Genomic DNA, 12,856 nt, shown 5'->3' on the forward strand with positions numbered 1-12,856 from the left:
TGACCTCAACAGGAGAAAAAAGCACTCCACACTTTTCACAAATGAGGCTGTATTTACCTAAATATTTGGCTGCAGACTTAAGCGCCTGCATTTTAAAATATTGGCTTGTAAAACTAGCTATTTATGTTTCTCAAAGGAGCAATCTGAAATTTGATGAGGAAGTATTAAGGTTTCCACTCACAATTCTGCTACTTACCACAAAGTGTTATTGATAGCGTTTGAATCCCCAAAGGTGTGGCTGTTTCCTTGTCTGGTTAAAGAAGCTGAGCAGATATCCTGGGATCTGGTGCTTCTGGTCAGAAATCTGACCTCCTCAGGAAATCGATTTATGTATGAACAAGAAGCTAGATCTATCCTTTACATACACAGGCACTACTTCACTGAAACAAACTCGTTATATGGTATAAAATCTGTGTCAGATGGAAACTGTGCACTGGTGGTGATGGGTTTGATGGCATGCCAGCTCTTTTTCTTTCACACCGGTCTGTTTTCTGGGTAGAGGATCTCAAGGACTTTTCCTTGCTGCAGTAAGGCTACAAGGATGAAGCAGGAAGAGCTCTCAGAGGTTTTCCTGCCTCCTAAAGCAGCCTGCCAGTTGCAGCATGCAGATGATGAACCCACCCACTGCAGGGAAACACCATACTCCTGGCAGGTTGCAGTTAGGACTAATCTTTTGCAGTCACTGGCATGCAGGAACCTGAGCCATATGACAAGGAATCCAGCAAAGCTCATAAATAAAATACCCTGCACAGGACAATTAACTGAAGTAGCTGAAACCCTCACAGCCAACCACAAGTACAAAAATGAGTTCAGAAGCACATTTAATGAAATAACTAATCATTATTTTGGGGAAGAGAGCTCCAACCTTGGGTAGAAAGCCACAATTTGCCCTGCAGAAGAGTCACTATGTAACCGCATTTCTCCAAGATCTGTTTCACTCCTTTCACCTCTCTGAGTGTGGCAAGGTAGGAAGGCAGGAAGTGATTTTCCATATCCTCCAAGTCATAGCCATATGAAAGATTAGGCTTTGGAAGGGTAGTCATGTCCTCCAGTAGTAGACAGGCACGAGGAAATACTGCACCTGTAACATCGCTGGATCAAAATACTTTGCTGCCATTGTCTGTTATCTTACACTATTTCCTACCCTGAGATAAAACTTCTGTTTCTCTTAGGTGCAGAAGAGGGTTCAAATTATTCTGATGATGATGCTCCTGGCACCTCTGGATGTGGGGGATGTCCTTTCTTTCCATATGCCAGCCTACAAACAGAGACCCAGAACAATTAAGACAGTGTTCGTTTTATTGTACTCAGCATGGAAACCAGAATATGTGAAACAGCAAAACATTAAATTCCTAAGGAAGTCAATCAGGCGAGTAGCATTGCTTTATATCATTGTACGACTTCTTCACATGCAAACTTCTTTTGGTATGTCTCAAATAAATGCTACAGTACATCTGGAAGCCTAAAACTAGCTTTACTTTATACAGTACATCACGTTCAGTCAGTAAAACTATAAAAATAATAAAGCCACAATAATATTAGTCATCATTAGAAACACCAAAACTGGTTTTCTTCTTCTGCTGACTGATTTACAGCCATCCTTTTTGTGGTGCTTGCAACAGCCAGGAATTCAGAGTTCACTCACCCTCTCTCCCTTTAGCTCTGGATACAAACTCCCATCCCCATTTCCAGTGTGCTACTGAGACCTTAATTTCAGATCTGAGGCTTGATTTTATACACTATGAACACTTGGACTTTTTTTTCCCATTACAGAAACTCCTCATGGCAGCATCTAAATCTGGGTTTAATGTACTTGAAACAACTCATTATGAACTGAGACACGGGATGTGTTTTGGGGAGAATCCTCTAACAGGTGGATCAGCTATTGTAGTGATGTTGCTAAGAAGCATCTGAGAGACTTGTATTTTGCAGTACACAACTGCTGGAGACTTCGCTGGAAGAGCTATCATTTATTTCTACTCCAGAGGTTATCACTCTAAGCAGAAACTTAACAAAACCTCAGAGTCTAGTACTTCAAGAAGGCCTCAGTTCATATAATTCTGTCCCTAATGATCTCAGATAACTGCTATCACCCACGGTCTTTGCGAAGAAACCCATTTATATATACAGGTATCAGTTTCCAGAAAGCTCTGAAGTCAGCATACATCTCTGTACACCCAGCCACTGTGCTTTTTGCTGACAATCTCAACATGGAGGTTGGCCAATTGACTTTTGTTAGCTAGAGCTCCGGGAATTTATTTAGAGACCAGATAAAACCTCTGTTTCTATTCACTATTGCAGAGTGATCTAAACTTGCCTCAAAGTTGTGGAAAACGTTGAGCCTCCAGCATTCAATTAGAAAGGGCAAAAGGAAAAAAAACCTCGGAGTATGAGTAATGCATGAGACCTACACACGAGTACAGCTTTTTTAAACATGTACACACATACATGAGCACATACAAGCTACACCTACAGCAAACTTTCCTAGAGGAAAAAATATTTCCCCTGTGTGGTTCGCCTCTATCAGTTTCTTCTTTAAAGAACCCTGAATGACAAAAGATAAGTTTCACATCACAAAATCTTTCTTTCCAAGATTTGATTCAAAATCCACATTATAAATGCTGTGAAAGAAGAGGTGCTCAGGACAGAACACAGCAGACAATAAATCTCAGAGCTTCAAAGAAATGAATGATGTTCATTTCACTCTGGGGCAGTTTAGCTGTTATACTTCTTTCTTTTAAACAGCTACACTAACTTAGGTGGGATAATGAAATTTAGGCTCCTACGAGAACATTTCATCCATTCCAATGTACAGGACTTGATCTTCATGCCCACTGGTCGCTGCAGTCTCCCATGACTCCAGATATACTTGGTAGCGTTCAGCATTTGGATAGGAATGTATGTGCATCCCTTTGGGATAACCTTGAAAACAGCGACCACTCACACAAGCATAAACCAGAGTAAAAAAATAAAAAGAAGTCTTAAAAAAAAAAAAAAAGAACAAAGGCTGAGATGCTACTAAAACAGGAAAAACTAAAAAAAATGGGAGGCGAAAGTTTCTTTTTGAACATAGCCCTTAATTTTCTAAATGATGGAACTTAAACAATGACTGCAAGAAGCTCTATATCGCTCCAGACCTTGGAGCTTGATGAACACTTATCTTGAACTCAGAGCTGTCATCTCCACAGGCTGTCTGTGAAAGGCTTACTCTGCCTTGCTAACCTAATTCATTTTTAAAAGGTGTGAAGGGATAGACATGGAACAAGGCAGTGCAGAATCAGCCTAATAAACTAGTGAGAATTTTAGTTTTATACTTTTACATTTATAAAAGCTTTGCTAAGTAACAAAACACTGATGTGGTAGAGTCCACCAAATTTCCAAACTGAAAACCAAGAGTTTCCAAAAGGAATTTTCCATCAGCTTCAACACTAATTTTCATTTGCATTTCCACTTCTAACTGTAACATTCAAAGCAGTCATGACACTCAAGTTAAAAGCTAGCATTATCTTTAGAGCATACATTTCCTTCTTCTGAATCCCTTGAAGGTACTTCTCCAAACAGTGCATTTTCCAAGCTCTTACATAGTAGTAGTGGTAATAAATGGAGGTTGTTCACCTACTGGTATCACCAGTTACTTTATAAGATCAGTTTTATTGAATCATATTTGCATATATCTATACACACTAGCAAAATATACAGCCTTTGGAAAAGTTCATTTTCCTAATAGCCATGGGACACAGAACATAAAAAATATGTGAGCTCAGACTGAACAAGTAGGGATAACTGCAAAAATTAAGCAAAACATTGGCTTTAAGGACATAGAAACAGAAATATCTCCATGAAGAACGTATATCACCTATGTTTTAGTTTTCATCTGGTCTTTCCTTCTCCACTTTTCTCAGTAATTCCTTCTTAAATGTTCAAAGGAAGGTTTCCTACCTCTGGAACAGGGAAGATAGGTATTTTCCTCCTCATCTCCAGATCTTTCCTCACTCAGTTTTTCTAAGCCAGCAGAGGTCAGGAGAACCAAGTCAACAGAAATGAGGCAAGACTTTGACACTTGTGCCCAAGGCAACGTGAAACTGGCAGATATTAACCAAGTATACAGACAGAGCGAGACATCACGGCCTCAAATGAAACCTCGGCCAGGCTGCAAACTGCCTGCAACAGGGTTCTCCTTCAATTCAGCTTTTGTATTGGAAACACTGAAACACAAAAGTAAACACTGCATTCTCATTAACTGTTCTGGTCTTGGTTCTGGCCACACCAGCCTCTCCAGAAGAAGCTCTGACAGAAAAGGTGCCTCACAATTAACTTGTTTGCCTTGTCTTATCCTCCAACAAACTGAATTTAAGGGTTACTTCAACTGGCCAGGCTGCAACACAGTTCCTTTATTTTTGTTTTTCCCTACACAGATTTACTCTTGGGAATGAGAAAGTAATTTTTGTTTTGTGCCTTTTTATTATCCCAAATGGATTTCCTTGGTTGTTAACTATTGAACCAACACTCGGCAGCGCTGAGTCACAGGGCAGGGAAGATGAGCAGGATGAAGGCACATGGATCATCTCCCCCTACACTCTGCCATATACTACTCCAAGCACATTTTTACTTTTGACACTGATGTGACCCCAAGAATAGTCTTTCTTGGCTGCTAAAAGACCGCTCACACATGAATTTGCTAATTACTACCCAAAACATGGTTTTGTTTTCCTTCTTGTAAACATACATCATCCCTCTGAGAGTTCACAGCATCATCTAGATATCGTAAGCACAAGAAAGCATAAATTGCCAGTGTTAAGCTACCAGGTCGCCTAAAGTCCGCCCTAGGAGGGCAAAGTAGAAACACAAAATATTTTACATGAGATGCGCTGGTGATTATCGATTCATTTTTGTGTGTTTGTTTTGGCACATTATTGCTTGGCTTCAAATGCATGCCTGCAGGAGCTCTGTGTTGCTGACATTTTGCAGTTTGTCTGCGCGCAAGTATTTCCACAGAGCGCAAAAGCACAATGCTCTGCTGACCACCATGTTTTTTCCGGCTATGCTCATGCAGTTGTTTAGATGCATCCACTTGGTTATCTACCCAGAAACGTTTTGCTGTATGTCTGTATTGGTGAAATTTTCCTGGAAGAAATGTTGCTGGGTGGGGAAAAGTGGGGGTGGAGTGACTGCTGAAGACTCCCGGCTGGAAGCAGCTGCAGGGTATCCAGAGATCTCTGATCCTTCCTGAAGAAGTGTTAACTCCAGCGCTCACTCATTGCTAAGCTCGGTTCAGCCTCAATCAAATCATTCATACCCACATTCTAGAAACATTTTGGAGTGCTTGCGCTAAAGGATAAAGTTCATGGAAGTCGGTGAATGCATGATAGCTGTTTATTCTCCTCTGGAAGAGGACATTTATTTAGGGACAGTTCAGAGCATGTTGGATCACAGTGCTGTAATGGGCAGGGACATGAGCTCAGTCAAGGAACACAGTTTCACAGAAGGATGGGCTGGACAGCAGCTAAAAGGGAGCGGGCAGAAGGTGAAAATGTAGGAAGGAGCCACACAAAGCCTTGGGCCTGGACAGGAAACAGCAAACACTGTCAAAAACTCTGAGAATCTGAGCCAGACACAGACACAACGTGGTAAGAGACACTGAACTCATCAACTAACCTTACCTAATGGTGCTGCTGATATTTATCCCACACAAAATTTCACATGAAACTCACATCTCAGACACTGCTAATAAGGTGATGCAAACAGCAGTACTAACGGAAAGAAGGCAGAAGGCTTTCTTCCTAGTAGGCAGATGTGGGAAGACACTCTGATGTGGTATTTCAGATTAAACAATTCAGCATCAAGTGGGAGATGACTTGAAATAATGCATAGAAATGGAATGAGGAGGTGCCATAGAGAGCCAAATACATACCAGAGGAAAATTAGAAGCCAACTGAGTGCCAAGCCAACAGCTTTCATTGAACTAGGTTAAAATATCATCCACTACATAAACCTTACGGCGTTTTACCCCCTAGGTGGGGAAAAAAGTGCCTCAAAACAGCTGCTTTGAAGTCTTGGCAGTTGACACACTCAGAAAGTCTAGTGTCCTAAATAAAAGATGACCACCTCAGGGCTACTTCATAGACAAAAAGACAAGAAAGGATACTAACCTTATATCATCATGACTCATGACAAATCTTTGATGGAATAAAAATAACTCCTATTTAACTGTACTGCTCTGCAGGATTATGATATCCAAATCCCCAGAGCTTTCCAGAATTGAAAACTAAATCTTCTACAAACTGCAGGAGTTCCCCAGCCTCCCCTGAACTCTAGTGGACAGAATAAAATGCTAGTGGGAAACACATCCCCCAGGCTGCAAAACATTAAGCTGAGAAATGTGACAAATGTACATTTGAGACACTATTACACATCACACTCCTGGAGAAACAATCACTAAACAACCTCTTATTAGCAGATTCTATAACTTCTCTAACATTAGAAATACACTAAAGATTGTCTCAAGATTTCGGTACTTCTATAAAGTAAATGTTTAAAGTTAACAATATAAGGGTTTATAATATAGAGAGCATTTGGCAAAACAAGGAAAGTACAGGCTAAATAAATGGTATCAAGTTTATGAAAGGTAGCAAGAAAAGCACCAAAATACCATAAAAAAAAATTCAGATAAGGACTTAAAAGGAAAAAATCAGAGCAGCGTAACAGACTAAACACTTAGGCTTGTGGACCTAGGCTTACAGCACAGCCTGCTCCTACTCTAACATATTACTGTGTATCTCTGAAGAGAGCAAAAAGACCCACACCACTTTAAAAAGTGCTTTACAGGAACGGTGTTCTCAGCACTGCCAGAGGCTGGGAGCAGTGTATGGCTGCTAGGCTGACACGTGGCATGCTAGGAAACCTGGCTGCATGCACTCTTGCGCCTGGCACGACCTGAGGTCACCGCCTGCTTGCAAGCACCCTCACACCTCTCTCGTCACCTCACCAAAATCCCATTTACTCAACTTCTTCTCCCAGAGAGAATCCTTCAGCCCTGATCTTCACTCTTTCCTTGGTTTTCCACCTCAATGGGAGAACTGGCTCTCTCAGGCTCACCTAATCTGCGCCCATCTGCAGCAACAGGAGTATGTCTGCCCAGCCATCAGCGTCTGTAACCTTTTCACGGACTTGCCCCGGTGTAGGCAACTTAAACATGAGGAAGGTTGTGTTGCTTTACATGTTTACAGCTGTTAATCTTAGTTCCACCCCATCCAGCTCCCCCCAGCCTTTCCCTTTGCATAAGACCTTGTGAGGTATACCAATAATTTCTGACAATCGTCCTGATAATCTCTCTGCTTCTAGCTTTATCAGAAGGTGCTGCTTTCCCTGCAGCAAGGTGGTAATTTATATTTGTGCTTTTGCTAAGTGCCTAGCTCTTATCTGACAGTGATTGGGATGGGGCGTCATGTGGAAATATACCAGCTGTGGCAGTGGTGAAGGTGCGATGAAGAGAGTGGCTACTCAGAAAATAAAGGGGAGTAATTTCCACTGTTGCTGCATTGCAACCCCAATGACACAACTGAACAGCAGGACTCGAGACTCAGGGGGAGGGATTCTTGCTACCACTGCAGACATCTACCCACCCCTGTGGACTGCTTCAGTCTAACACAGACGACGGAGCGGGTCGGACACAGCAATTGGGACGCCTAAAATTCTGCAGCATGGACTGGAATACATTATGCTGCCTCCCTTTCAGTTTCTTATTTGAGGATGTATCTGAGGAAATGGATTTCCGGTTCTGACTGTTCTGAGCCTGGATCAGTTTCTCGTGTTCTCGTATCTGTCTCTGTAAGTGGTTCTGGATAGCGATTCCCAGGGACTCAGGATCGAGGGAAGCACCGTAGACCTCCCATGTCATGCCTTGCTCATCCCAAACAACATCCCTGATGTGCTTGGATTGCTTCACCTGCACTTTTGCCTCCATGGCCGGGGTGGGCTGCTTCTTGCTTTCCCCACGGTTTGGCAAGGCCTGAGCTGAAGAAGGAAGAGTCGTGGCATGAATTTCAGGCTTGGCCTCCTTGGCCTGAAGGCCCTGCTGCTGGGGAGCTGCTGAGGCTTCTGGGTGAGGGCTGGCATGTCTGGAGCTGCAGCCTGGCACAGCCGTTGTTCCCACCTCCTCCACAGCCTGCCTTGCCTCCCCCTGGCCTCCGCTCTGCTCCTCTCCACCTGCCGCATCCCCTGTGTGAGCCTTTCTGCTGATGGGCTCACTTCTCGTTTTTACTGCTCCCTGGGCATCCAGCACCATCAAATTTTCCTCCTTTGGTTTTGCCACAGATTGAGGAATCACCTCCACTTTATTTGGACCCTGATATTGCTCAGAGCTGCCCAGGACTACGTTCTGCTTGGTTTCATCCGGTGTGTGACAGAGCGAAGGTAACTGGCTGCTTCCTGCATCGTGTACAAGACACTGCACCTTGTTCTCAGTTCCAGCAGCAGAAGCAGTGTTTTCTTTGCCAGCTCCAGGTTGATGATGGGGGCGAATGGCGAGCTGCTGGGCAGGCACTGGCTTTGGCAGGGCTGCAGCATCCGCTGGCAGTGCAGCATTGCCCTTGCTACCACTGGCTGCATCCATCCCTTCAGCAGTATCCACAGGCATCCCTTGGGAGGTGGCAGCTGCTGAGGACAAGGGGAGGGCGGGCTCTGCATTGTCTGCTGAGGCTGGGGACACCACATGAGGCAAGATCCCAGGCAGCCCATCAGGCTGGCTTTGGACTGTAGCAGCCACAGCCATATCAATGGTTGATTTCAGCACAATACCAGGAGAACATGGGGACTTCTGTTGTGAAGAGAAGCTGTCAGCAAGCTTAGACTGACTCAGTCCCCCACTACCTTGGTAAATGACGTGCAGTTCCTCCTTCTCCTCAGGAGGAGGATTCCCTTTTAAGAAGGCAGCAAGGATGCTGGGGCTGGTGGAGGCTGATTTGCTCTCCACAGTAGCCACAGCCTGAACCTCAGCATCCCTCCATGTCCTACTTGCTGCTTCCTGAGTTAAAGCGCTGCACTCTGACTGAATTGTCATTGTACCCGTTTCTCTGAATTTGGAGAGATGGGCTGGGCCCAAGATCCCTGGCTCAACACTAGCATCATGTACAGGATGTGCCTCCTCATGGCTGAGCTGGGCTGGCGACTGGCTGCTCTGCTCTGTCTCAGTTTGATCAGCAGGATGCAGCTGCTCAGTGCCTGCAGTCCTGCTTTTCGCCTCCACAGCTTCCTGTGGGTCTCTCCCAGGATCACTGGTCATGCCTATTGCTGGAGAGGCAGGCTGAGCACTGGCTTCTTCCGCTTTCCCACCTTTTTCCTCTCTTTGCAGAAGGCTTGCCTGAGAAGTAGGACAGGACTCATTACTCCCAACTGAGCTACTTGGGGAAGAACACTGGGACACCTGGAGCACCAGCTGGTCCTCAGCCCTCTGAGCCTTCACAGCAGAGTCCTCCACCTGCATTAGTGCATTCACCTTCATCTGTCCACTCTGCATGAACTGCTGGGAGCTCTGTGGGGCTGGCATCATGTCAGGCTCACACCCTGCCGAGCAGGCCACTGCCACTGGGGCTGGCTCAACCCCTGCCTGATGGCCCTCTGCAGCATGGGTGGAAAGCCTGGGAGGAAGGTTGCCATCCTCAAGTCTCTGAGTGTCAGCGTGCTTCAGGTCACAGGCGTAAGAGGCTGCAGAACCAAGCGCTGTGCAGGGGAAGCCATTGCTGGCCCTCTCTGCAGTATGAGCCTTAGTCTGGTGCTTAGCAGGTGGCAGGTCTCCCAGGCAGTCCTTCTCCTCAGAAGCAGTGACCAAGGAGAGCTTGGCAGGTCCCAGGGGATGTGGTACAGTCCCCATGGACTGCCTCAGGGATAGGGCTTGCCGTCAGCTTCTCCTGGGAGCTTTCTTGCAGGGCAGAGGGTCCAATGGGGCAGGCTACCAGCAGTAGTTTGCTGCACAGGAACAGCTAACCTGTCAATGAAAGAAATGTAGCGTTAGCTGCATTGAGATTTAAGAAGAAAAGTACCAAAAATATTTGACAGCTCAGAAATGAATACTAATAGGTAGGGAGGAAAGAAAAACACCCAGTTCCACTGAAAAGTCACATAAGAGACTCAGATTTCAAATGTCTCTCAATTCTGAGGTCTGGATGTCTTCTCCATCCATTAGGACAAGAGAGAATGGTTTCAGGACAAGGAGGAACAGTTTCAAACTAGAAAGGGAAGACTTAGGTTAGGATGTTAGGAGGAAATCGTTTCACTCAGAGGGCAGCGAGGCACTGGCACAGGCTGCCCAGAGAAGCTGCGGCTGCCCCATCCTTGGGGGCAATGCTAGAGACAAAGAGAAAGCCGGATGAACAGAAAGGGAAGCAGAACAGATGTGGAATTCTGAGAGAAAATAGTTAGCTACAAGAGGTCACAAAAAAACCTCTGAGGTAAAATCCTCTATCAATCTGTCCGTGGAAGTGGATACCGTGAGTGCTGTGAGCAGGTGAAGATCAGACCTGTTTCCCCAGACCCACTGGGATCCGAGCAGTCTCACTCCATGGCTGCACATCCATGCCCCCTTCCTCTCAGAAAGTGCCCTTCCCTTCCTCCACTGTCACCAAGAAAATGCTCACAACCCACAACAGGCCAGCTCAGACTAACATGCACGGAGTTACTCAGTGGTAAAAAGAATACAGAGGGAAGATAACCTGCTCGGTAGTACAGATGAATGAGTGCCAAGAGAAGCTACGGGGCTACAAAGTCAATGCCATAGCCAGTAAAACAGTGGGAAGAGATTTTAACCAGGTGGAGTAGAGTTGTCCAGGTTGAAATCTGGCCAGGACTGCAGAGAAACTGTCACTTCAAGCAGTAGACGACCTCAAAACGCGCTTCTTAACTGAGGGCTTCAAAAGCACTCAGCACTGTCCAGCTCAGGTCCTGCTAGAGGTCAAAGTTTCATCCCTGTCAGCATCAGCAGTGGTGGCGGACCAGGAATTAAGTCCCACTTTGTTCTTATTTTAAATTGCAGGCTATCTGTGCTACTTCCAAAGCTCCTTTTAAATGCTTTCCGCAGCTCAAGTGGTCATCAAAGCACCAGTTTGTGACTCAGAAGACACCTCAAACATTCAGTTTTGTGTTGAATAGACAGATGATGCCAGGAAAATGTGTGCCCATGTCTCTACATGCACACAATAGAGTCTCCTTTGCAAAGCGACTTGGGAAATGCTGCTGGCAGGAGCTGTGCAGTCGCTTAGCAGCTCCAGACCCTCACTATCCATCGGCAATATCAGCATAAGCCCCTCCCAAAACACATCTCTTCCTGCCTCTTCTCTCTAAACCAGAACGGCAGTGCTGTAAGACACCCTAAATTTCAGCACTTTAAGGTATGTGGAAAGAGCCACAGGAGAACAGAGTTCAATGACGGGAAAATTTAAATGAATACAGACAACATATTTGTGCCAGTTTCAGCAGGGACAGAGTTGATTTTTTCTTCATTGTGTCTGATATGATGCTATGTTTTGGCTTCAGGAGAAAAACAATATGATAACACATCGATGTTTTAGTTGTTGCTGAGCAGCGCTGCACAGAGCCAAAGACATTTCAGTTTTTCAGCTTCTGGTACTGTCCTGCTAGTGAGAGGGGCTGAGGGGGCATAGGGAGCTGAGAGGGAACAGAATCAGGACAGCTGACCTAAACTGGCCAAAGAGATATACATACCATATATACACACACACACACTATTATCATTGCTATTTTTTTCCTCTTCCTTTTCTTAGTAAATAGTTTTTATCCTAACCCACTAATTTGTTGGGTTTTTTTTGTTTTTTTTTTTAACCCCTGATTCTCTCTCCCATCCCACTGGAAGGGAGAGCGAGCAAATGTCTGTGTAGTGCTGAGCTGCTGATGGGTTAAACAACACTATTTTTTTCTAAGAAAAGAAAAACACTGCAACTTATTACTTATTCATTAACCTTTATGTCTTCCAGATCTTAATAATTTATTATTTTTATCCTGTATCTTTGGGCTCTATCCAACCACAGATGCACACAGCCTGCTGGGGAGCTGAGATCCTGCCCCTGAAGGATACTGAATGACTTAGCTGCAATCTGTGTTAGCAGCTCCAGATCACTCCAAAGTGGGTCTGCTCCAAGGCTAGTGCTTCCTAAGCTTTTTGAGACGTACTGAGTTTACGTAAAACAGACTTCAAATTTACACAACTTTGAGGCTGCCTACAAGAGACGTTTGCTCCATTCTGTGCTCTCTTCAGTGTCAGCCAGCGCAGTCCTGAAGAAGAAAGCCATCCAACTTCATGCTGCTGCACCACAACTGAACTTCTAGTGACTGTGAGCAGAGCCGCAGATGGCTCAGGGCATCTCTTTTTCTGAATTCTGGTACCCTCTTTCCTTTTCCAAATGTCAATGCAAAACAAACCAATTGGGCAAGTCACATTACACATTCCCTCTGTACTCAGCCCTGGTGAGGCCGCACTTCGAGTACTGTGTCCAGTTTTGGGCCCCTCACTGCAAGAAAAACTTTGAGGCCCTGGAGTGTGTTTAGAGGAGGGCGACGAAGCTGGTGAGGGGCCTTATGAGGAGCGGCTGAGGAAGCTGGGATTGTTCAGTCTGGAGAACAGGAGGCTCAAGGGGGACCTTATCACTCCCTATAACTACCTGAAGGGAGGTTGTAGTGAGCTGGGGGTCGGCCTCTTCTCTCTTGTAACTAGTGACAGGACGAGGGGGAATGGCCTCAAGTTGCGCCAGGGGAGATTTAGGCTGAACATTAGAAAACACTACTTTTCTGAAAGAGTGGTCAGGTGCTGGAATGGGCTGCCGAGGGAGGTGGTGGAGTCACCGTCCCT

The 12,856-nt window shown here is 45.2% G+C and overlaps 1 protein-coding gene across 7 annotated transcripts in view; it reads right to left on the reverse strand.

The window, feature by feature from the left end:
• The window catches only part of GPRIN3 (GPRIN family member 3), a 68,606-nt gene continuing 56,554 nt past the window's right edge, over positions 805-12,856 (reverse strand). For all 7 annotated transcript variants that reach the window (XM_021395250.1, XM_021395249.1, XM_021395246.1 and 4 more), the window contains one exon: positions 805-9,982. In XM_021395250.1, coding sequence (XP_021250925.1) covers positions 7,637-9,868 — 2,232 coding nt within the window. In that variant the 5' untranslated portion in view covers positions 9,869-9,982 and the 3' untranslated portion in view covers positions 805-7,636. The remainder of the gene's footprint in view (positions 9,983-12,856) is intronic.

The sequence above is a fragment of the Numida meleagris genome, chromosome 4, assembly GCF_002078875.1.
Source record: "Numida meleagris isolate 19003 breed g44 Domestic line chromosome 4, NumMel1.0, whole genome shotgun sequence".
NCBI lineage: Eukaryota > Metazoa > Chordata > Aves > Galliformes > Numididae > Numida > Numida meleagris.